This window comes from Pleurodeles waltl, chromosome 1_1, assembly GCF_031143425.1.
Source record: "Pleurodeles waltl isolate 20211129_DDA chromosome 1_1, aPleWal1.hap1.20221129, whole genome shotgun sequence".
Classification (NCBI taxonomy): Eukaryota; Metazoa; Chordata; class Amphibia; order Caudata; family Salamandridae; genus Pleurodeles; species Pleurodeles waltl.
Window position 1 is genome coordinate 327,470,940 of NC_090436.1, and position 26,050 is coordinate 327,496,989.

A 26,050-nucleotide genomic window follows, 5' to 3' on the forward strand; every position below is an offset into this window, starting at 1 on the left:
GTGTGCATTTATTGTGCTGAGAAGTTTGATACCAAACTTCCCAGTTTTCAGTGTAGCCATTATGGTGCTGTGGAGATCGTGTAAAACAGACTCCCAGACCATATACTCTTATGGCTACCCTGCACTTACAATGTCTAAGGTTTTGCTTAGACACTGTAGGGGCCCAGTGCTCATGCACTGGTACCCTCATCTATGGTATAGTGCACCCTGCCTTAGGGCTGTAAGGCCTGCTAGAGGGGTGTCTTACCTATACTGCATAGGCAGTGAGAGGCTGGCATGGCACCCTGAGGGGAGTGCCATGTCGACTTACTCATTTTGTTCTCACTAGCACACACAAGCTGGTAAGCAGTGTGTCTGTGCTGGGTGAGGGGTCTCTAGGGTGGCATAATACATGCTGCAGCCCTTAGAGACCTTCCCTGGCATCAGGGCCCTTGGTACCAGAGGTACCAGTTACAAGGGACTTATCTGGATGCCAGGGTGTGCCAATTGTGGAATCAATGGTACATTTTAGGTGAAAGAACACTGGTGCTGGGGCCTAGTTAGCAGGGTCCCAGCACACTTCTCAGTCAAGTCAGCATCAGTATCAGGCAAAAAGTGGGGGGTAACTGCAACAGGGAGCCATTTCTTTACAGTATCTCTCTATGGTGGTCAGACAAAACCAATTTTTGTGGTTTGTACTATGTCCAGATGCTGATCAGGATGCCTTGCTTCAGATTTCTATTTAACCCGGAATACGACTGGAAGTAAGTGACGGAGATCAAGTTTGTGGAAAGCAAAACAGATATTCTTTGCATTTAAATCCTCCCACAACTCCCCGGCTACCACCCAAATGTTTAGTAAAAATAATGTCATAGTGGGAATAATAAATTCAGAAAACTGACACCTAATGTAAACAAACAGAATGGTATCGATAATGTCCAGTAGGGAATTCACCTCTGATGTGGACCATATATGAAGGGGATGGCCCTTTCAGTCATCTATATGGCAAGACAGACATAACATTTCACTCTGCCCATGAACAACCATTACATTGAATGTAGCACGCTGATTCCAACATTAATGTGCTCTCTCACAAGTTGACCACTTTGCAAAATGCCATAAAGGTGGACCCTTAAAAGTACAATATCAGATTTTTCTTCAGGTTCTTCTTAAACCAAAACACTAGTATGCCCGCTCTTAACGCTTCCTAACTGAAGTGCAAGGCTTCAACAGTTAGAACAGTGTAACTGAATCTGAAATTCCCACAGAAAGTGTGTCCAGTGGCATTATATGGCCATTTACAAATGCCAGCTTACTAGCAAATAAATGCATTAGCTCCCCTTTATATTACACTATTGTAAACAAGAAGTGTTAAACTATTCCTTACTACACTAAAGAAGAGTTGGACTAAGAAAAAGGGAGCCATGAATTTGACAAAGAAGGAGACAAATAAGAGTCGAAATAAGCAAAATGTTCCAGCAGGTGGTAAGTGGCCAAACAAAATGGTACAAAGGCAAATATGTAGAAAGCTACATTCAGCTTACTTTGAGTTTCAGTCAAGCCTTCCAGCAAGAAGAAGTGAAGCGAAGTCTCAAAACAATTTCCAGAAAGAATAAAGCATTACTTGTGAGGAATAAAGTACAAAGGCACCAAAAATAAGAATCCCGTTACCACATGCATTGGAAAAATAATGGCAAAAACACTGCTCCCAAGCAACTACTAATCAGCAGCAAACCTGCAATGCACATTTCACATTCATTGCATATGAAGCTTTTATAAATCAATACCTGTGCCTAGAACAAAAAAAAGACAAAACAGACTGACGCAGACGATTCAAAGCAATTGACTGCCAATCAACAAATGGGATACAGTTCTTACTTGATGCGCTGATATACTCGTGTACCGATTTAAATGGAGATCCAGGGAGGTGGCCATAGATTGTCCTGTTTTCAAGAACACTGCCCGAAAAATAACTAACTGCTGGAATGGTATTTGAATACAGGGTGTCCTGGTGGTCACCAATAAGAGAGGCCGTAGAACCATCCATGGGAGTCTTACACAGGGTATTTGAGCAACTGTTGTAGGCAGTTAGTGGAAGGAAAGGGTTTAATTTTGCAGACTGCTGGAAAGGGCTTAGTCTTGTATGTTCAGTTGCAGGTGCATCTTTGGGTAAAGAAATCATGGAAATGAATCCTCTGCAGTGGCCATCTTTACAAGACTTGCAGTGTAAGGACTGGATCTTTGGGTTGGGCCCATATGCCTCATGCAATGTTGGCAGGTAACGAGCTGACTGTGATCTCTCCCAGTTTTGCCCTAAAGCAGCTGCAGCACTTGCAGTTCTCACTGGGAAATTGGAAACAGAAGGTAGGCGACACAAAGGCTTGATCTCTAGCTCATCCATATCAGGCAGGTTCTCGATTGAAAAATAGCGGGAGGTGGAGACCCAAGGATTTGTTGCTGCACGTCTAACTTCCCGCAGTCTTTGAAGACTAGCATCACAATTCATTTTCTGATGCTCATTTTCCTTTTCACATTCAGTTGTGTCTTCAGTATTAGACACTCGATAATTCTTTGGTGTAGAGTTCATTTTATCCCACTGCAAAGAACGAATGTGGTTTGTTAACCATGAAGACTGGTGCTGCTGTAAGCCTTCACTCCCACTTGTACTCAAGTGACTTAGGTTGGAATCTACTGTTGAGAAGAGAGATACATTAACTTCACAGCTTAAACGTGATGGTTTGCTGGTTAGACTTATCATAAGATTTTCGAGAGATGGACTGGAGCTTAGAAATGAGTTTATCTTCTGTCCATTAGTGATTACTCGTGTGTGAGAAGCATAATTTTTACTGTGGTTCTTTTCTTTGGTCTGCTGATGCACTGAAACCAAACCTGAGAGTGCTGCATGAAGTAAATAAGATAAAAAGTAACAAAAAGTAACTGTGAAAACAGAACAGCCCATACTTGAGCAAACATCCATAAAAAGTTATTTTCAGGCAAAAACGCATGCAAATGTTTAATGGCAAGCAAAAGCTAAAAAGGGATCTTAGTCCAGTGATACTATACTTATGGCACACAAATCTAGTAAATTATAATAAATATGGGTTGGAAATGGCCTTTCTGCAAGGTAAACCCCCTCAAAATTTTTGCCTTACTACTCCTCTTTTACGGACTTTATTTTTGCTGGTTTTAGGACCCTGCTCACTTTACCACTGCTAACCAGTGCTAACGTGCATATGCTCTCTCCCTTAAAACATGGTAACATTGGTTCATGACCAACTGGCATATCTAACCTACTTGTAAGTCCCTAATAAAGTGCACTACATGTTCCTAGGGCCTGTAGATTGAGTGCTACTAGCGGGCCTGCAGCACTGGTCATGCCACACACATACGTAGACCTTTAACCATATTTCAGGCCTGCCATTGCAAGGCCTGTGTGTGCAATTTCACTGCTACTTCCACTTGGCATTTAAAAGTATTTGCCAAGACTTAAACTCCCCGTTTTCTACATATGTCACCCCGAAGGTAGGCCCTAGGTAACCCAGAGGGCAAGGTGCTGTGTGGGTAAAAGGCAGGACATATCTGTGTGTTTTATATGTCCTGGCAGTGGAAAACTCCTAAATTTATTTTCCACTGCTGTGAGGCCTCCATTAAGGCTATCTTCATAAACTGTTTGAGTGGTAGATTCTGATTAGAAAGGGGTAAACAGGTCATAATTAGTATGACCAGAAGAGTAATACAAAATCCTGCTGACTGGTGAAGTTGGATTTTATATTACTAGTTTAGAAATGCCACTTTTAGAAAGTGAGCAATTCTCTGCACTTAAATCCTTCTGTGCCTTACAATCCAAGTCTGGGCTGGTTGACAGCTCCCTTGTGCATTTCACCAGACAACCACAAACAAAGGATGCTCAGTCACACCAGGACACATCTGCATACTGAATGGGTCTTACTGGGCTGGAAGGGTGGAGGGCCTCACGCTTACATTTGAAAGGACAGTGGCCTGCCCTCACACAATGGACTGTCAAACCCCACACTGGGACCCTGGCAGACAGGATTGTACTGAATGAGGACCTGATGCACTTCTAAGCCACTCCTTGAAGTCTCCCCCACTTCAAAGGCACATTTGGGTATATAAACTGGGTCCCTGACCCTACTAACCCAGACACTTCTTGACAAGACACTTCCTGGGAAAGAAAAATCTGCAGCAGAACCTGCAACCTGCTAAGAGAAGCTGCCTGGCTGCCCAAAGGAATCACCTGACTGCTTTGCTGTAAAAGACTGCTGCCTTGTTGCCTTCTGGCTTTGCTGACAAGTGCTCTCCAAGGGCTTGGATTGAGCTTGCCTCCTGTTTCCTGAAGTCTCGTGGCCAAAAAGATTTCATCGCTGCAAAGAATTCCTTGTGCGGTGCAAATCAACGCAAAGCCTGCCCTGCGGTGAGAAAATCACTTCATCGCCTAACCGGATCGACGCAGCCCTGCTCCCCAATTGAGATTGACGCAGCGCCAGCGTTGCAACTAGAACTTCGGCACATGGCCCACCGGATCGACGCACTGCCAAGCCAGAACGACAAAGCCCGACTTCCTGCGAGAGGAATCGACATAGCGCCTGCATTGCGACAGAAATTTCCCTGCAGCGCCCACCGGATCGACGCAGCTCCTGTGACTTTGTCCTGTATGCCCAAGATTTCTCCCCATCGTCCCTGGGGTGTCCAAATACCCCGCAACCTGAAGAAGATCCAAGTCTGCGTGCTGGAAATCGACGCAAAGCCCTTGCTGCGTGGAAAAACATTGGCATATCATCTGTGTACGCCCGGAGAAACCGATGCACACCTCCCCATTTTCCACGCATCTGCGGTCCCGGACGGATAATTTAGATGCAAACCAGGTACTTTGTGCTTGCAAGAGACATGTATTGCTTTTTAAGAACTAAAGACTATTTATCATTTTTTAACAGTGATATTTCGACATATACTTATCAAAACTTGAATCGTTTAGACCTTTTTTTTATAAGATAAATATCTTATATTTTTCTAAACCTGTGTGGTGTCTTTTTGTAGTGTTCCACTCTGTTATTGCATGATTTACTGCCCAAATACTTTACACGTTGCCTTCTAAGTTAAGCTTGACTGCTCAGGGCCAAGCTACCAGAGGGTGGGCACAGGATAATTTGGATTGTGTGTGACTTACCCTGACTAGAGTGAGGGTCCTTGCTTGGACAGGGGTAAACTTGCTGTCAACCAAAGACCCCATTTCTAACAATAGGTATTACCTAGAATGAACAGTCAACGACTTCCTATCAACAGGGAGATTACAAGTATACATCACATGCAGGTAGAGGAAAATCCAACACCCTGTAGGTGCGAGGACAGCTTGCAGAATTTAAATCACACATGCCTCCATCCCTGTATTACTTACTCCCTCATGAGCATTCCCCTCAGTCTGGCATCATCAGATGTTGGGAAATGTGTGTCATGAAATCTATAAAAAGTCACAAAATGCATTTGTTCTACCAATCCCCAATGTACTCATGCTTTACCCACACACCCTCGAAAAATACTCTGCCTTCTATCACGTTTCTGACCTCCATTAAGCATCTCTTTGTGATCCCCCTTCCCTTGTTTAACCACCCCGTCCCCGGTCCAATTACACCAATGATCACAGTAAGCCATGACTCAAAGTGTCTAATGATATTTTTACCCCAACAAATCTGTTTCATCAATTACTGCTTTAGTGTTGCAGATCTTCCACAAGAAGGCACATACTCTGCTAAATATGATAATGTGCAATGGAGAGAACAGCAACAGTCAGAAACGGTCTGGAAAAAACACAGTAACAGACTTTAAATCAAGATTCCAAAAATGTAACAAGCACAAGGAATGATCCCTGGCTTCACCCTCTGGCAAACTAAAGGAGTACAGTGATCCTACACAAAGAGGCAGTAAAGGTGCCCAGTAAGCTTAGGCTCGGGAGACGCCACACACAATGTATAGTTTCTTACCTGTAGGTGTAGTCGCGCAGCTTGAATATTTTTCTTGATTCACATGCTATGCATTATTCCGCCATCTAGTGGTTGGGTTTGGAATTCCTCTAATTTTCGTAATCCTCCTTCCATTTTTGTTTTTTGTTGCTGGGCATGGACAGACCCCCATTTGGTGTCCCTTGTGGCTTCGTACTACTTCCTCCCAAAGTTCCCACCTTTGGTCGCTATCTTCAGATTATAATTTTTTTTTTGGGGGGGGGGGAGGGGTATCTTATTCCTTCCTTCCAGCTTCTAGGTGGAGGTGGGCGGGTCGCTTAAGAAATCAGAAAATTCTTCAAGCTGCAAAGCTTAACCTACAGGTAAGAAACTATACGTTTTGCAACGTGAATCTTTTCTCGATTCACATGCTGTGCATACATTTTGTAGCGGTTTGTTCACTTTTTCGTAGTTGGGTTGAAGAAGGGCATTGGTTAGTAAACATATGTTGTAAGACCTTTTGTTTCACTTGTGCTTCCTTATTTATTTGAATGTATGTACAATAGTGTTTTGTGAATGTGTGTACAGATGACCACGTTGCTGCCATACAAATGTCCTGTAACGGTGTATTGGCTAAAAATGCAATGGTTGTGCTCTTTTTCAATGTAATAGGTGCTCTGGGTGTTCCACTGATTTTCTCCTGCGTTTGTGTGGTACATTTGAATAGTTTGTGCTACCTATCTTACAATTGTTTTCTTAGTTACTGGTCTTCTGAGAAAACTCTTTGCAAGTGAGACAAATAGTTGCTTTGACTTTGTTTGGTTTTGTCTTTTCCATTTAATACATTATGTTGCGTCTTGCATCCAATGTGTGTAACATTCTTTCTGTGTGAGTTTGATTTTTTAAATAAATTGCATTTGTATAGTCTGATTTATGTGAAATTGCAAGATTACCTTTGCAAAGAACTGTAGGTCTGTCCTCAAGACAATCCTGTCCTTGTGAATCTGAAAGTATGGTTTTTGAAGCGCGAGTGCCTGCAATTCAATCACCCTGGGCAGAAGGAAATGCTTTTTTTAGGGTGAGCATTTGTAACGATGCCTTGTTCAATGGTTCAAATGGCACCTTCATTAACTGCGCGAGTACCACATTTAGATTCCATGTGGGTACTGATATTTTCCTTAGTGGTGCAATTCTCTTTGAACCTTCTAAGAAACTTTTAATTACCAGGGCTGTGAAGAAACGTCTTCCTATATAACCCCTTGATTAGGCCACTATTGCTGCCAAATGTAAGTTTAACAAGGCATATGCCAACTTGAAGTCTATGAGGTGTGTAGGATATCTTAACACTGTTTCGTCTTTCATGTTCTTTCTTAATAATCCAGTTTTAAGACACCATATGGAGTATCTTTTCCTTTTTGCTATATAGTACTTTGTTGTAGTTAGCTTTCTTGCTTCTCTTAGAACAGCCATTCTGTTTTCTAGCAGATTTAAATGGACGAATTTTAGGTCTTCAGTAGACAGGCTGTAATACTCAAGGAAGCTGGTTCTGGGTGCTGTACCCTTCCTCCTTCCATTGTCAATACGTCTTGCTGTATTAGTAATCTTTGCATGTTTCCCTGTGCCATTTCTATAAGTTCTGAGAACCATGATTACCTCACCCACTGTGGGACAATTAGCATGTAGTGTCACTTTGCTCTGTCTGCATTTGCTGATCAATGATATTAAGATAAAGGCATAAGCTTTGTTATTTTGCATTCCTTGGTGTTGCAAAAAGATCTATTGTTGGTGTTCACCAGCTCCCAAAGATTTTGTTGAGTACTTACTGATTTAGTACCCATTCGTGTGAGCATGTATGCCTGTCTGCCTTTATATTGTCCCTTCATGGGGGGTGAACTGCTGTTAGTTCCATCTTCCTATGTGTGGCCCATTTCCACAGTTCTTGGGCTAATCTTGAAAATGCAGGGGATTGTGTTCCTCCTTACTGTTGATGTAAAACATTGCCATTGTGGTGTCTGTCTGAATAAATATTGATTGTTCTAACAGCTCTTTGTTAAAGGCTTTTAAAGCTAAGAACACTTTTTTTTTTAGTTCCAGGATACTGAAGTGCTGTACTGCATCTTGTTCTTTCTTGACTCCTCGCACCTTGAGTTAGCCCAACGGAACTTCTCAGCCCGTATATATTGCACCTGTTGTAATTGTCACTGTTGGAGTTAGTTGTGTAAAGTTCCTCCACTGTGTTTTAAGTGATCTGTTCCACCACTCCATCTCCTCTTGTACTTTCTGCGTGACAACATCTAGATCTTTCCAACTCCCTGTTGCTTATAACCATTAGTTTTGGAGCCATTCATGGATTGGCCTCCTGTGCAGTCTTGCATATGGGATCAGAGGTATGCATGATGCCATCTTCCCCTAAGAGTTTCCCCTACTGTTATCACTCTCATAGCGTGCCCCTTCTGGAATAGGGTAACTTCCCACAGTAATGACTGTATTCTCCTGTCGCTTGGGTACATCTTCCATTGGATTGAGTTGATCCGTGCTCCAAGAAGTATTACTTCTTGCTAGGATGTTGGTGACAGCTTCTGTGTTTATTAAGAATTCCAAAGTGAATAAAGTTCCCATTACTTGTTCAATATGTGCCCTGCACTTATGGGAGTTTGCTCTAACCAGCCAGTTGTCTAGGTAAGGATAGACATATATGCCTTTTCTTCTTAGGTGTGCTGCTACTGCTGCAAGACATTTTGTAAACACTCTTGGTGCTGATTTTATCCCGAATGCAAAACTGTGAACTGGTAGTGAGTCTTGTTTACCACAAACTTGATATTTTTTGTACTTTGGATTCATTGGTATGTGAAAGTAGTTATCTTTTAAGTCTATAATTGCCATGTAATCCCCTTTTTTCCTTGTGGAACGACCTCCTGCAATGTTGTCATTCTGAATCTTTGAGTCTTTATAAACTTGTTTATAAATCTGAGGTCCAGAATAGGTTATGAGGATCTGTCCAATTTCGGAATTAGGAAGTATGTCGAGTAAGTTCTATTTTAGATTTCTTCTTTTGGCACTGTCTGAGTTGCTTTTTTCTCCAACAATTCCTCTACCTCCTTCAGCAGGCGAGAAGTTTCTTCTTTTGAATGGACATTCTTCTTTTGTCTCCTTGTTGGAGGTCTTTTGACTAATAGCCATATTTTATTATGTTTAGGATCCATTTGTCTGATGCTATCTTTCTCCACTCCTGAAGGTAGTTTCTTTACACTGGCTCCTACTGCTGTTTGAGATCTTTGTGTTTGCCTCTCACTGATGTAGTTTGAGGGAGGTTGTGGACTGTTGTGCAGTCACTTGTTGGTGGGATTTAAGCCTCCTCTATGTGGCTGTCCTCTGCCTCGTGTTCTTTCACAAAAGGACTGCTGTCCTTGATGCAGTTACTTCCAAATCAATTGGGTTGTGGATAATTGATTGCATCCCTGGAACGTTTGGTGGAATGTTCCAGAATGAAAGATGCCTCTCCCCATGGGCCTGCGTAGTGATACTGTTCCCCTTCGCATACCTCCTCAAAACAGCAATGCTCCCATTTATTTTGCGGTTTCATTATCTTTCCTAAGCTGGTAAAAAGCTTCACACACCAAGCTCCCAAACAACTATTCCCTGTTGAAAGTTTTATTCAGTATGTTTGCCTGTACTTTAGGCTCCAACCCTGAAATTCTCAGCTATGAGTGGCAGTGGAGAATGATGCCTATTATTATTTGGCAGCTGGATGTGTCTGACACATCCAGTGCCGATTTGAGGGATGTGTTGGAGTACAGCTCTCTTCCTCTATTGTTCAGGCAGGTGCTTCATTAATGCAGCCACCGCCTCCCAGTGGTGGTAGGCATGACACTTTAGGTGAGCATTTGAATTTGCAATGTACCATTGGTTTGCACATTGCCGTCAAATTTTCGAGCCTCCTTTTGCTCTCCTTGTCTTGAGGGAGGCCAGATGTAGATGGGATGTTGACCCTTTTCCGTGCTGTTGAGGTGATAACTGAATCAGCCAGTAACCTTTATGTAGAATGGGTCCTTGGACAAGTACTTCTATTTTTTCTTCATCTTTGGAGTCATGGCTCCACAAGTGGTGGGTTCTTTGAAGGCTTTTCTTCTTTGGTCTAGTACACTAGTAAGCATTGGCAAGAATTGGCTCCTGGCTTGTGTGGTAGACGTGTTTCCAACATGAAACAAAACTGTGGCCTTTCTTCCTCCAGTTGCACCCCATATGTGTCCGCAGCCTTCTTAATCACCTGGTTAATGACACCAATATCATCTGGAGGAGATGGCCTCGATGGAGAGCCGTCAACTCACTCCTTATGGTACTCTGTCCCCAGGCCTTGCCATTGGGTTTATGCATACTCTGATTCCTCAGAGCCTTGGTACAATCCTGACCGCTGTTCCTCCTGTTCTTCATAGAATAATTCCTGTGACTCTGGAGTTAAAGGAGGCCCAATCTCCTTGCCTTCTTTTTCACCCTGTCTTTCGGTGGAATTTGAAAATCCTTTAGGCTTTTGTCGAAGTCTTTCTTCTTCTGTAGAAGTGCAGCTATTTCGGCTTCAAGACGCCTCCTCTTCTCGATTTCTACTGCCCTTTCTTAGTCATCGAGGTTCGCCGTTGTCGTTTTCAACATCAAAGATTCCTTCAACGACCTCGTAGTCGTTGAGATCCGATGTTCTTCTTGGGTTCTCTCTCGTTTTTTGACGCCCAAATGCCTTTTCCTCGTCCGTCCTTCAATAAAAGTTTTTTTTTCTGGAGATCTTTCTCCTGCAGAGTCCCTTTCGAGGGATCCAAGGGGCTCCTTGTCGAAGGGAATGCCTGCGGTTGGGGAGTGTTTTGATGCCCTTGAGTCAGATTTTTTTTTAACTTGGGCATTTTGTTCGAGGTCCATGACTCTTACCTTGGTCTCTCTTCATTTTCTTGGCTGCCTGGGCTTCGACGTCGATGATTTGCAAGTCGGCATCCGAAGTTTCCCCCCCTCTGCACATTCCGCAACGTTTTCCTCCTAGTCCCTCGAGAGACCCAGGTCTCTTAGGAACGGAGTTGCCTGCTATCCCTGCATGGTATGATGGGCTCACCTTTCTTTCTCTCAACTTTAGTGTCTTAGACATGGACATGGAGCAGGCGTTGCAGCTGTCGATTCAATGGCCTACGGGCAGACAGAAGTTGCAGACCAGGTATTTGTCCTTCTTCATTACTCTGCACAGGGAGCCACATGCACGGGCAATCTCGAAAACCATTGATAAAAATATTCTCCTGCAGTACCTCTTTGTCAGTGTTCTACTCCAATTTCGGTGAACTTTAGGCAAACTTCTCTCAACTTTCCTCAAATCTACTTCCTTATGTTGGAGAGCCTTCAGGGAAGCATACAGACCCAAAGGCAGAAAAAAAAAATCTGAAGATGGCGACGAAAGGTGGAGACTTCCGGAGAAAGCAGTACAACATCGGAAGGGACACCAAATGGAGGTCCATGGATGCACACCAACAGCAACAAAAAACAAAAACTATGATTACAAAAATTTGGAGAATTCCGGATCCAACCACTAGATGGCAGAATAACGCACAGCATATGAATCCAAAAATAATTCACGCTGCAAAAGGTCTACTTTAGTAGTTGCCAGCTGCTGCACTTCTGGTGGACAGGTTAATGTAGGCATTATTATCGCCCAGATGGACATCTCAAATGGTGGGACAAAATAACAAGAAAGCTGCTTACCCAGCCAAGAAGCTTACAAAATGAATTAGTGCACTTCCGACCTACAAGGCCTCCTCCTAACAGGTAATTCCTTCAAGCAGCAAACTCAATGTGGAGGGAGGCCCTCATGGAGCCTGTTCGGAGCTCTGCAGGAATGAGTATTGCAGAGTGTGCAGTCAAACAAGAAGTGCCCCAGTCCTCAGGCGGTGTACAAACAAGCAAATATTGTCAGCTTCAAGAGTACAGGGATTGGCAGTAGTTTCACTACTGTTTTCTCACTGGCACAAGAGCCTTTAGAGAACCAGCAATAAAGCCAAAAAGAGTTTTAGGAATAAAGATGCAAAATGTTAGGATTGAGTAGTGCAAAAACAGGCCAGTCTCCTCCAAATGTAGACAAGAGCACAGGTCTGGTAGAGAAGACAGCAGGTGTCAAACATGTGGGTGTCCATATGTCATGACTATGATGAAGTTTATTCTTTGCTGGATGAGACACTATGGTACTTTGTGTTGCATACAGGATGTCCAATAAATATGGCGGAAGAATAAATTGATGCACCAGTTGCTTTGTGGTTTCTTCTAGAGTTTATAATATGACAGCAGACTACAACCTCTCTTCAGCACTTCGAAGATTGGGCAAAATATTTTGTAGAAAGAGATACATTTTCCACTACAGATTAATTTAGTTCCTACATCTACGGTGAATGGTATGATTAATTGTTCAGGGCCTGGAAACCTAACTTCACCACTCAAAAATTGGTTTGGATCTACGTATAAGGCAATTAAGAACCTCCTACTAAATCGTCTGGGAGTCCTAAACAAACCAATACAATGAGAGTTTGCATGTGTTTTTATGGGCTGATAATGAGCCTGGACGAGATGACTTGAAATAATCAATTGAAACCAGATAGATACAGGAATCTGCACCACTGTGGGAAATTAGTAGAGCACTTTGGACACTAGTCTAGTAAGCCCTAAACATGCAGAACACTCTGAGGAGGTAGGCGGATGGAATAGACAAACTTGTCGAAGCTAAGGACTTGTGCTTTGCGTTTGCTAAGTGGAAGAGGAGGATTTTGCATATTCTAAAAATCCCACAAATAAATGACAAAAATCACAGAGCTAGAGAGCTGCATTTTGCAATCGACTTAGCAGCAAGGATGCCTCCTCCATTTGTGTTCATGTTTTCCCTGCCATGTTATTTATCGCCCCACGCCAAGAGACATCCACAGCACTGAGTGATGATTAGAACCTCCGAGGAACGCAGGTGAGTCACTTTCTATCCATACCAGCCTCCTGGATGTCCAGATAATCGGCGTCTACTCTCTTGCGCATTAAGAATTATAGAGCACGATACATATTTTATACATAGAAAAGAGTAAAAGAGAGGTTGTCAAAACAAGCAAAGGTTAACTACCTATGGTGAACATGGAAAATGAGAGGTGGTTCTCAGCCTAACAATTTACCAAAGTAGGTAATGCCTCCAAAACAAAGCATAAAATCACTATTTATGAGCCATCACTTATGAAGAAAGATGAATGTTCAACATTAAGCTGCAAGACCACTAGTCAAACGACCAGTTTTGAGTAAATTAGCAGAATCTCATTTGACCCCTGACCAACAAAACTCGGTGGTTGACACTAAAAATCTTTCTCAGTATCTCTCTCCCAACTGATGTACTTTGAGAATGCACTGACCAATAGGATGACAACTAAACCTTGTTTTCCCAAGTACTTCCTAAGGTAAATATAGTATAATATATTTTTGAGCACGTATATTTAATAAAAAAAATGATATTTCAATTTGCCAGGTATTTCACACTTAATTTTGAGCACGAATAGCATTGACAAAAATATGCAGGTAAACTTCAAATGTCTGTAGAAAATTCTCAATTGTGTTTAGCCCCTTCAGCTCTGCAGTGTTTCATACAATTTGCATAGAAAAGGCTTCCAAGGTTTCGGTCTCTATTTAAGCTGAATTCATGGAAGATGGTTTTGTGTTTGGAGTAGTGCCAGGGTGCTCCACTGGAGTAAGTGTGCTTAACAAATAACCTATTCCATTTCATTTCCAAGTGGATCCTCTATTCAATCTTACTAGTCTAGACTGATGGAGGAGGCTATCTACACACAACAATATTCCAGTAAACGTGCGGCATGTTTATAATGTACATTTCATAATAATTCTAAAATGATACCTTCACAAACCATCAGTGAAAACGTGCAGCATTTAGTGAACATTTCAAGATGCTATTGTAAATGATGAAATGGTTTTGAATTTGGTGTATGTGAATTAGAAGGATATTGTTAAACTTTGTGAGCAACTGTTATGCCAACCATCTGTTGGATGGTGAAACATTGTGCTGAATTGTAAGAGGTGACATTCTGTTGAGAATTGATGTGATGAATATGAGGATATATAATAATGTGCTGTGACTGGGTGTTCACATTTTACTGTTAGATGTAAGTGGAAGTGCATTATTGCATGCAGTTTGCCTTCTACGGGAGGTATGTTTTTGCATGTGATGGCTAGGTATGATGTTTATTAGCAAGTGTAGTGTGTATGAGGGGTCCGTTTCTGCATATTAATGAGTTTAGATATGACAGAAAATGTCAGAAGTAAAGGAGATGCGACTTGTGGACCTAAATGAACCATAAGAAAAATAATTCACTGTTTCTTAAACGCATGTTAGTTGCAGCCATATCACAAGATAAATCATATGAAACATGCAGTCGCAAAGCATTGTTTAACCAGCGCAGGTTTATAACAGAGTTAAGGTTATCCATAATCGCACTATAAATTAGTGATAGCATTTATTTACAACAGATGTTTACTGTTGAACAGAAGTGGTTTAAGGATTTGCAACAAACCATGCGCAAATAAGTTCACATAAAGTATGAATTTTGAAACACCTTCAGTTACAGGTCTTGGACAAAAGTTAAGCAACTGCCAGGAAACTGTTTTTTGTTTAAATAAAAACAGCCAGGGTTTCTAGTTTTTTTTTTTTTCAAGCGTGCTCTCACCGAGAATGCTGACAAATACATCAAAAAGTTGAAACGTGAGAAGCGGCTCCTTCATTTGACCGTGGTAATCTGCTATGGTTTTAAAAACATCTCTTTCAAATCCCAAGTACATGGGTCGATTCAAATCTGCAGAACTGGGCCCTGAAAAACAGAGACAAAGTCAGAGAATCGCAGCGCAGTTTTGGTTAAACAAGATCGACGTGGCATTCATTGCATCATGAAAAGTATGTATTCAACACATTTAATAGCAAACAAGCTGAGACAATAAGGCAATAGGGAAGCCTCTTAAATGAGATGTCAAAACCGCAGAAGCAAGTGGCAGTCGAGAAAATCCTTCCGCACTGACAACAATGCAGCCCAAAAGGGGGGGGGGGGGGGGGGGGGAAAGAGAAAGAGAAAGAGAGAAAGAGAGAAAGAGAGAAAGAGAGAAAGAGAGAAAGAGAGAAAGAGAGAAAGAGAGAAAGAGAGAAGAGAGAGAGAGAGAGAGAGAGAGAGAGAGAGAGAGAGAGAGAGACCATATTTAGTTATTCGTGTGAAAAACCTGTCCCATGGGTACATCCGCAGCAAATTAATGTTTGCATTAGAATGACATGTTTACATAGTGCATTCCACAGAATAAAAACAAGCACATACATAGAAGAACTGTCCCTCTCAGAGCACTTCTAGCACGGTGTGGAACGAAAAAGAAAACCATAAGCCAGATAGGAGGTTGACAAAAATGAACCCGCCAGTAGCAACTACGGACTCCCCCAGGAGAACCCATGGGGTTTGCTCCTCCCCACCAGCCGGTTAGGCCTTTTGATAATTTTTCCTTTGGGTCCCAAAATGCGTATCAGTCAGTCCCCTCTGCCGCTCACCTCATGCACATCAGTCACCCACTCCCTTAACCCAAAGGAGCACATTCAAAGGGTCGGAGGCACATCCGCCCTTGTTGTCCCCCATGCCAGGTGCACACCCAAGCACACGCCCTCCACTACCCCACTGACAGCCAGGCACACATCAACCTATTCCTCCAAACACACCCATCCACTCCTTCATCCTCTCGAAACTAAAATCGGACATTGTGGATTCACACATGGTAGTTGACGGTGTATTTCTGTAAAAATGCTACAACTGACAGATTCTTGTCATTCAAGACATCATGTACATCTATGGCACATTCGTGGTTAATTAATAAAATGGCAATTCTTGCCACGTAGAGGAGATCCATTACACAATGATACCAATTGATGATAGAGAGTTGGCATGCATGGCATAAATATACCCTTCCTGGCACAATACTATCCCTGGCTTAATTCCAGGCAACTATGGGCAACAACGGAATGACTGTGCCAAATGAACAAGACTTACCTTCAGTAACGCTTTCTTGTGGACACTTCATCTAACCAAAGATTTCTTACCTTTTGACTATTGCCCATGTGTCAGACTGGATCCAGGAAACTTTAAAGCAGTGTGCTTGTGGGTGCACTTCTAGGTGGTGTTGTGTGGCTCAGTATCAACGTCATTCCACTCCAGAAGTAAAGAGCGGAGCCATATATAAGGGCCACCCATGCTCAATGAGGTCTGTTCCTGTTTTTAGGCTGCACACCCCCTCGGGCACAAAGCCTACCATGAGATTAGCTTGACTGATGTGCAGAGCTCTAGAATGGAAAAGGATTCCAGTTCATAGAAAGGCAAGGCAGGAGTGTTAGAATATCCACTAGAAATAAAGTTACTGAAGGTAAATAATTAGCTCTTCTGATGGATACTACTACGTGCAGATTCCTCTCCTTGTAAAGAGGTAGCAGAGCAGTACCCCCTCCCCCCAGACGTCCATGTAGCCACATGACAAATGTCCAGTATAGGTACTCTGTGGGCTAGAAGCCTTAACTCTGGTGGAACAAGCCCATAAGCCCTCGAGGGGCTGCTTCTTCACCAATGTGCAGTAGATCTTTATATAGAGATGGTCTGCTTTTGTACTGCCTTGCTCTTTTTCACCGTCCTGATTGTACTAAAGCACATTGAGTGAACAATCGATTTAAAAAGCTTAATGCCTTTTTTGGGTCCCACTCATGAAGTCTCTCTTCTTCTTTAGAGGTATATGGTGGGGCAAACAATGCAACAGAGTGATAGCCTGCCTGATGTGAAATGAAGCGACCACTAAGAAGAAAGGAAGTTGGGTCCTCAACATCAACTTAACTGGAAGGAATTTTGTATAAGGTAGTTCAATCATACTCACAGGCAACGAGAAAAACAGTTTTCAACATCAAAAGCCGCAATGCACAAGTATGCGGCAACCCAAAAGGGTGCACATAAAAAAAACGAGAACTAAGTTTTAACCTCACTGCGGCATAACGTAGGCTGTTGGAAGAAACAAATCTTTTAAACATCCCAACAAGGACAAATAAGAAAGGCTGATTCAGCAACTGCAAAAAAGCTGAATGAACTGTTAAATAGCCTTTAACTGTGCTCAAACCAGGTCCATGCTTGGCATGGGCAGTACAAAAGCAAACAAAAAAAAAAAACTTGGCTTTCTAGAGGGTCAACTTCTCAGGTGCCTCACCAAGCCACAAATGTATTCCAATGACTGGCATATACCAAATTTGTGAAAGGCTGCTTTGCCACCAAGATGACATCCATGACTTTAAGAGAAAGATAGGTCAACTGCTACAGCTCAATATCATAGCGTGGAGATGCAAATTGTGCAGGCCTGGGTACAATACCCTGCCCAGTTGCTGCAATATAAGATTCTCCTAAAGCTGCTTATTGATTAGAGGACAAGTGCTCATGCCTTGGAGTTTTGGGTATTACACTCTATTGGCCCAATCCAGTGTCAATAGAATGTCTTGGGCCCTGTTGAACGTGATTTACCTCAGAACTCAGGGCAGTCAGTGGCTGTAGACATACAGGAGCCCTAAGCTTCACTCTAGGCCGAATGTGCCTCCATGAGAGAGCTGTCTTGGAAGCTCCAAAGTGCAAAAGTTATCATATTGCACATTCACATAAGTGGCAAAAAGATCGATCCTAAGTTCTCCTCACTGTGCTATCTCCAGATGCAACCGCATTGTGTGAGCCTCTAAGCGCCTGTGGTTGATTTGTCCACCCTGGCATCTAGAGATCCTGATAGGTGATTCACCACCGGAGATATTCTCTGACGGGCCGATCACTTCCAATTATATAAATTCTCCTGGCACAAGACCCAAGATCCCACTTGGCCGTGCTTGTTGCAGTGCCACATGGCTGTGGTGCTTTTCGTGGGCACCTGTACCAGCCTTCCTTTGATGGTCTTTTGTTTACCAAAATGAGGCAAAACTCAATAACCCTTAGACCTGGGTAAATGAATAACAGACACAAATGTGGTAAAAAAAAAAAAAGGGGAAGTATATGCCTCGACTTCCACGGCAGATCTAGGCTATAGAAAAAAGGAACCTTTTCACTCAATATGGTATCCTTAAATCAAATGGGCATGAGGCACCAGAAGTATGCACGAAGTCAAGAAAACAAAAAGCATCAGAGCTCTCCAGGACACAACCAAAGCATAAGCCTAAAACATCTGCAACGTAGCCTGAATGTCTCAGACTCACTGGGGTGGCAAATTGGTCTTGAAAGACTGTCCCCAGAAAAATCCTAAAAAATAATTAAATATAGAAATTTTAAACAGTTTCCTTTTCACAGAAGATGGGATGTCTGCTAATTAATAGACAACCCCAAGGTAGATAGTAATGTAACTATTGTTCTCAATTGGTCAGAGACCAACAGAATTGATCCCCACTTTAGCAGTCAGTCTTCAACGTATAAGAAAGCATGTTTCCTCGCCTGTAAATACAAGCCACAAGTATTGTGTCAAGGACCCAACCCACTCTCCGGAGTCCAATGACCCAAGCCAATTCTTCCTGAAGACAAATAAAAGCCTAAGCTCAAATATTAGGCTCACACCCCTTCCTACTTATGCATCAAGAAATATCAGAAGTAACATATTGTGTCCCTCTTTACAATTGCTACCACTCTGATTGTACCCTTGTCAAGTAGACTCTGGACTTCTCTGGGTAGGATGGTGGCATGCTTATCTGGCCACAAACTAGTGCAACATGTGCAGTGATTAACATAGAAGGGGAGATCCGAAGTAAATGGATGCCAACTGGGCAGGTAAAAAGCGGATTATGCCGCCTACTGGTTCAGCAGGACATTAAATGGGGAACTGAATTAGGGTGGAAGTGGCTGCTACTAGCGAGGTTAATGAGGGCCATTACATTTGTTGGTGGCCATGGTCTCTGCCATCACCTCTCCCTCTGGAGCAATGACAAGGCTGGACAAGCTAAGAGGGTTGTCTCTGTCTGTAGGCAAGGCCCCTTTAGAACCTCCCAGGAAAGTACAGTACAATTCTTGAAACTGGTAAGCAGGCAAAAAAAGCTCAGGGAAGAGACTGTAGCCTGACTATCCTTAACTGCTCTAGAGCCATAATCCTTCCTCCCTCTGAAGAGCGTGGCTCTGTAACATGGCATGTTCACTAATGACATCCAACATGACTGGATAACTCAGCAGGACGCATCTTTGCACATTGCCTGACAATGCTGCTAGTACCTATTTCATGATTGAAGGTCTGCAGTGTCAGAGTACCTAAGGATGCATTTGGCTGCATCCTGGCCGTTATGACAGTTTGAGCAAATGAAGCTTAAAAGTCCCCTTAGAGAATGGGAAAGATATCATTCTGTATGTCCTAAGGCAGTGGTTCTTACCCTATGGTCAGAGAACCCCTGCGGTCCACAATGCCTGCTCAGGGGGTCCCAGACTAGAAAATTAAATATTAACAGATAAATAACATCTATATAAATAACGAGCAATCTAAAACTGATAATTTTAGAATGTTCTGTAAATGTTAAGGAATTTGCGATCACAGGCTAACAATTAAAATTGGTATGCTCCGACTGATTTGCAGAAGTGCAAGTATTTAAAACAGAACAGAGTATTGACAACGGATGGCCTCAACTGAATTTAGAAAAGTTCCAACTTTTTCAGTAAAATTAAAATTTTGATTTATTTTTTTAGGTTTGTGAATTAACTAAAATATTTAATCATGTCTATTTGTCTTATGAATGCTTGTTTCTGTAATTCTGTGTATTTTTTGGCATTCAAAACATCAAATCTCCTTAAGGCTGTGGCACCTGGATTTCAATAATGACTCAGCAGGGGTCCCCAGAATCCAGTAATGATTAATTGAGGGTCCACAGAAGTCAAAAGATTAAGATCAACTGTCCTAGAGTGTGTGTGCGCTTAACAGCCCTGGAGAAATACAGAATTCAACAAATGCATGAACAAACAGACAAAAGAAAACATTTTTGCCAATAGCATCAATCTTTTTGTATTCCCCAACGGTAAGAGCAGTAGAGAAGCATTGCTTGTCAAAGCGTTAACTACAAGACTCTCCAAAGTTGGATGCTGCATCAGGAAGGGTAGGTCCCTGGGGCAGGGCTCTGACACAGAACAACCTGGTAGCTTGCAGTTGTTGCTTAACACAGGTTTTACGAGGTAGCCACAAAGGCCTCAGTCACAACCTCAATAAGGAGCAATAAGGGCTCAGTAGTTAATGGTCCAGGTTGCAAGATTTTAGTCTGTAAGGTTGACTTGGGCTCCACTCTGTGTTAGATATGACTTCCTTGGAGTGGTCTTCCACCAAATTTATTGCCCTCCTGGTTTGCTGAATTTGTTATGTTGGCGTTAGGAATCTGGCTTGTGCTGTCTCTCTTAAACATGGTAAAATTGGCCTATACCAGATTGGCACATTTAATGTTCTTGCACGTCCCTAGTAAAGAGGTACTACATTCACGCAGGGGCCTGTAAATTAAATGCATCTAGTCAGCCTACAACACTCATCGTGCCACGCACTAAAGTAGTTTTTTAAAACATGTCTCAGGCCTACCAGTGCAGCCTGTAGTGCAGTTTAAATTGCCATTTCGACATGGCAAAATAAATCGTTTGCCAGACCTAAACCTTCCTTTTTAATACATACACGTCCGAGAAAGTAGCCCCTAAGACAAATATTGCAGGGAGCATTATATTTAAAAAGAAGAATGATTATTTAAGTTTTACATATTCTGGTAGTGAAACAATCCTAAGTACGTTTTTCACTTTAAGGCATATGTTTTCCATTGGATAACATGGGGTTACCTTATTACATTTATTAGTGTTAACTTTTCATTTGGAGCAGGTAGAAATATGTTTTGCCTCAAAGGAATAGTAACTTAAACTCCTCTTTAATAGAAACATCAGATTTTAAGTCACAATTCTGAAAATTACACTTTTAGAATGTTGGCATTTTTCTTGTCCTTAACATTTGGTGCATGATGCCTGTGCACGGAGTCGCATCATGGTGAATAGCTCTACTGTTGGGTTTTGTGTATTTCTGCCAGAGAGTGAGACAAAAGGGATTGGATGTAAGCAGGATGGCTGGGGGCAGAGCTGTTTCCTGCTCCACTAACACTTCAAATGACTTACCTCCAGAAAACACAAAGGAACTTTACACGAGCTTTTTGTTACTCCAGACTTCTTGGAGCCTTGGCAGGAGAAGGGAGAACTTTCCAGGCCCAGATGTGGGGGTAGCCCAGGATGTCTCCCATATTGGTTGTGGCTGTGGCTGGCACCAGGTATAAATGTTGGACCACCAGAACCTCCTCAGTGTACTCCTGGACCTGTGGAAGACTTCAGGACATCCCAGAGGACTGCCCTGCTGCTAGAGGCCTGCCTTGCTCCTCGAAGAACTGGACCATCTCCTTAAAACAAGTACCACCGGAAGTGACTCCAAGGATAAGTTGGCCTCCTGTGCCTCCTACATGGATATAAGCCCGAAAGACCTTGAACTCTGCACCTGGCCTCTAACAGAGTGAGTCCTAACTCCCCTAAGTGTTGCCACTCAGTCCCCCGGACATTTGGAAGTGATGTTAGAGGTGATGATCCTGTCTAAACCTAAAAAGTTAGTTTAAAAAAAAAAAAAAACATTTTCCCCAAACTGTGCCCTCACTGAGAACCGACAGAAGACCAGGACCTAGTTGCCAGCCGATCTGCCTAAAGTGCATCATCGGTCAGCCTAGCTTTGCTGTAGCTTCTGCTACATTCTTCTCTGCAGCAGCAAATCCTGTTCAGCAGGACCTCTTGATGAAGGTATCTGGACTCATGAGGCCCTCATCAACTATTACTTACAGCTTCGTCACGCTGGAGATTTTCAACTACCAAAACAGTGACAAAGTACAAAGGTAAAAATCTTCACTATGGCTACACCCAGTGTCAGCCAGGAAACAACGCCTCCTCCTCGGACAACAGCCACTGCTGTGTCCCACTGAACTCTACTTTCACAGAGGCATTTGGATTTTTTTTTTTTTTTTTTTTAAGTCCAAAGATAAGCCAAGACCAGGCCTAATCTACTTCATGTATCCCCCGCCTGTGCTTTACCACAGTTGCTCTTACTGTTTGAATATGCTTTGTTCTTCAACGGCCAGATACCCGAAGTTGGTATTTTGATCTTAAGGCACTATTTTAAACTAAAGCTTTAAACATTCATAACTCCAGCTCTACTGATTATACTTAATTTGTTTTGGTGTAATTTATTGAAATATGTTCCTCTACTATTTCTAAATTGGTGTGGGATTGTTCTTCTGTTGTGTTTTCACTTTATTACTGTTTGAGTGGTGCATAAGTATTTAAAATTTTGCCTTAAGATAAGTCTAACTGCCTTTGTGCCAGGCTACCAGAGAGTTAAAAACATGTTAATTTGGTGACTTTTGTGGTTCACCCTGACGAGGTTTGTGGTTCCTGCTAAAGCATGGTTTTCACCAGCCTCAAGCAATAACCCAATTTCTTGCACTAAGAAACTATAAATACAAAACCTCTACCACCTAATATACAACAACAAAGGGTGTATTCTCCTCAGTAGAGAGAGGTCAACATCGAATCAAATTCTGTCAGGTTCGGAGGTAAGGATTATGCTTTAAGTCTTTATGCTTTGAGTCTTTATTTTGTGGACAGTACATTTTCACAGCAGCATTTATCAAGGCCTTGTATATGAAAACTAACATTCCCAAAAGTCCCTGGGAGGTTTGAACAATAACAACCAATTAGGTAATGGCAGCCACAACAAAGTCCATTAACACTGTCTATGCTGCATATTTTCTTCACTGCTCAGCAGCCGCAGATAAGTGTTTCTCCCTTCTCTCTCCTGCTTTTGTACTTTGGCCTAAAATATGTTTGTTAATTACCTTTCAAATTGCTTGATTTTGAATTATGAAGGTTTTCTTTCTTTCCCCCTTTTAACGATGCTGCAGAAGCATTCTACGATCCTTACGAAGCGGTATTTGTGCTTTGGAAGGTGCGGCCCTCTGACCCTACACGCCTGAGTGGCCCTCTGCTTCCGCGATGTGCTCCTTTCAGGCTCACTCTGGTTGGGAGATGCGTACCACAAGAGCATTTCTTCATCACAGTCTTGAGACAGACGCCACGAGGCTTACAGGGTCTGTATTCTAGAGCTACGGGCTCTCTTGCTGACACTGGGAGGCCATACTAGTGTTTCAGTGTGACACCCCCCCAGGGGTCTGTTTTCTTTCCTGTTGATCCAGCTTTTTCCCACAGCTGGGGCCTAATTAGCAACTTTGTTCTGTGGCCTGGTGATTGAGGAATTTCCTCCCGTGTGAACACCTACTGGCCTGTATCTTTCTTCCTCTGGGACATTTTTTTACTGAGACCAATTTCGTATACTTTGTAATTACGAGGGTCACTGTCCCAGGCTGACCCTGTGTATCCATCTGAGTGTGTGTGTGTCCATAGGGCATAGACCCTACATGATTAGTGACCCCCCCACCAAAATACTACTGCGATCTGCAGTGCCATATCTGACAGTTTGTCTGTCGCCACATAGACCTCTCCCCCGAGGGTAGTCAGTCTTCAGACAAAGTATATATTGAGAAGGCTTTGTCCTTCCTACCTTGGGACGATTTCTATGGGGCAGTAGATGCCTCTATCCACAGAGCAGAAGCCTTCTCCCCAGTGGAACAATGCCTGTGCAGGCAGGTCTTGGAAGATAATGTTAAGCTTACCCAACCCCAGACCATGTTTGAACCAGGCCCTTCGCGCCCTAGGCAAAAATTTGCAGAGGTGGCTCAGGACGCCTTTATGCCCTGGCACCCTCCTGCAACCAATGACTTGTCAAGCCAACCCTCCCTAATGACAGTACCTCTATTCCTTCAGTTTTGCCAGAGACCAGATCAATGAATTTCTGACCCTCCCCTTCACCTGTTTTCAGCACCGTGGTGCTCCGCAAAACCCCTAAAATCCGTGGTGGAGCTTCTGCGGGTGCAAAGGCCGAGACTCATCATTTACCTGGACGATATTCTCAGCATGAGCCAGTGCCCAAGAACTTTGTCACTACAGTTGCAGACAGAAGTCAACCTCCTGGAGGACCTGGGGGTTGTGATCAATGAGAGCAAGTCGCTCTTGCGAGCATCACGGATGACAGAATTTCTGGGTTTTGTTACAGACTCGCAGCAGCGTCTTTGTGCCTTCCATCTCGGAAGATGGCAAAGATACATCACAAATTGAGACAAACTCTCTCAAGGCCATAATTTCCATACGCCAGACTGCGAGATTGGTGTGTCTTCGGTCATCATCGATTCAGGCGATCTTTCCGGGGCCCCCTTTACTATCAGGTGCTTCAGCGCTTCAACAGGGGCTCATCTACTCCCAGTCGGTGCCACTGACTATGAAAGCCCGGGAAGAAATCGAATGGTGGCTCTCCCACATGGAGGCATGGAACAGAATAGCGATTGTCGTTTTGAGCCCCAATCTGATCATAAAGACTGACATCAGCAAACTAGAATGGGACGCTCAGTGTGGAGAGCTTTCCACTGGCGAAAACTGGTCATATAGCAAACAGAGATAACACATCAGCTATTTGGAACTCCTTGCAGGATCCTTTGCAGTTCGCAGTTGGACCAAGGACAGCATTCAATAGTGTTCTTCTTAAGATGATCATCATTTACGCATTGTTACATCAATCCTCTGGGGAAGAACAGGTGGAAAGCACTGTTGGATTCAGGAAAGGAATTTTGGCAGTTCTGCCTAGATCATCATGTATTGGTCACAGCCGAGTACCTTCCTGACCAGTCGAACCAGGTGCTGGATTGGCACTCTCACCATTGCATGACTGCAGCCTTTAGAAACTAGATCTGGAAGAAACTAGAGCAGGGGACCATTTTTGATGTATCTCTTCGCCTCTCGTCTGGACTATCAGCTCCCCAGATTTTTCAGTTAGAGATCGGACCCCTAGAGGCAACAGATGCCTTCCTCCAAGACTGGAAACAAGAGAAGGGGTATGCCTTTCCCCCCATTCTCTTTTGATGACAAGAGGTGTGGCACAGGTCCGCAGGCAGTTGGCGCAGGTGATGCTGATGACGCCATGACGGAGGTCTCATGTCTGGTTCCCACTTCTGATGGAAATTTCTTGGGATTCTCCAATCCTACTCCCCTCACTTTCAGAATCTCCTCCTGGATCCGAACCTTATGCCCCACCGGCTGGTGCTCGACAGCTCTCTCCGCTTCATGGTGTGGCAGGTTACAGGAATAGATGGGAAATCCTGGTATTTTAGAGAAATGCTGAAGTACTCTTGTCAAAGGCCTGAACTGACAGCAGGGTCAAGCAAAACAAATCAGCCGGGAAGAGATGGATGGTTTAGTGTATACGACATGGCCTGGATCCCGTGGACTAGGATATAGTTAAAATACTTAATTTTTTGTCAGAGCTCTCCTTGGAGGGATTGGCATATCGAACTATTAATACTTTTCGCTCTTCCATTTCAGCGGGCCATGTGCTGGTTAATGGTTCCCTAGCTGATGAACATCTTATTGTATGTATGTTGATGAGGAGCGGTCATCTCTCTTTACAACATAAGCTGCGGCATTCTGCACTTTGGAATGTCAATCAAGTCCTTAACATCTTCCTTTCTTGGCTACACACTCAATTCTTGTCCTGAAAAGAACTTTGTCAAATTGGCCATTTTGCTGTGCATGGTGTCCTGTCATAGGGTCTCAGATGTTAGATCCCTGAATATTACAGATAGAGTATATTCCCCGCATGGGGAATATGACCATTAGCAAACGAACCAAGTCTCCTATGAGAGTTACCTCTTACTCTGCCTTCGCGGATTCCCCAAAATGATGCGTTGTTCAATGCTTGAAAGCCTATCAAGAAATGGTTCAGGAAGTCCGTCTGCCCGCAGGTGAGCAATAACTTTTGATTGCCTTACGAAAACCACATAATGCGGACTCTTCTCACACAATTGCCTGATGGGTTTTTTGGGCTATGAGTGAAGCTGGCAATGTGGCATTCTTAGGGGCTCATTCTGCCAGAAGTGAGATGGCTTCTAAAGCTTT

The 26,050-nt window shown here is 43.1% G+C and overlaps 1 protein-coding gene across 1 annotated transcript in view; it reads right to left on the reverse strand.

Annotated features, from left to right (window-relative positions):
* The window catches only part of DEPDC1B (DEP domain containing 1B), a 222,438-nt gene that overhangs the window by 87,223 nt on the left and 109,165 nt on the right, over nucleotides 1–26,050 (reverse strand). Inside the window, exon 7 of the mRNA XM_069222516.1 lies at nucleotides 14,660–14,800. Within this exon, the coding sequence (XP_069078617.1) occupies nucleotides 14,660–14,800 (141 nt within the window). The remainder of the gene's footprint in view (nucleotides 1–14,659; nucleotides 14,801–26,050) is intronic.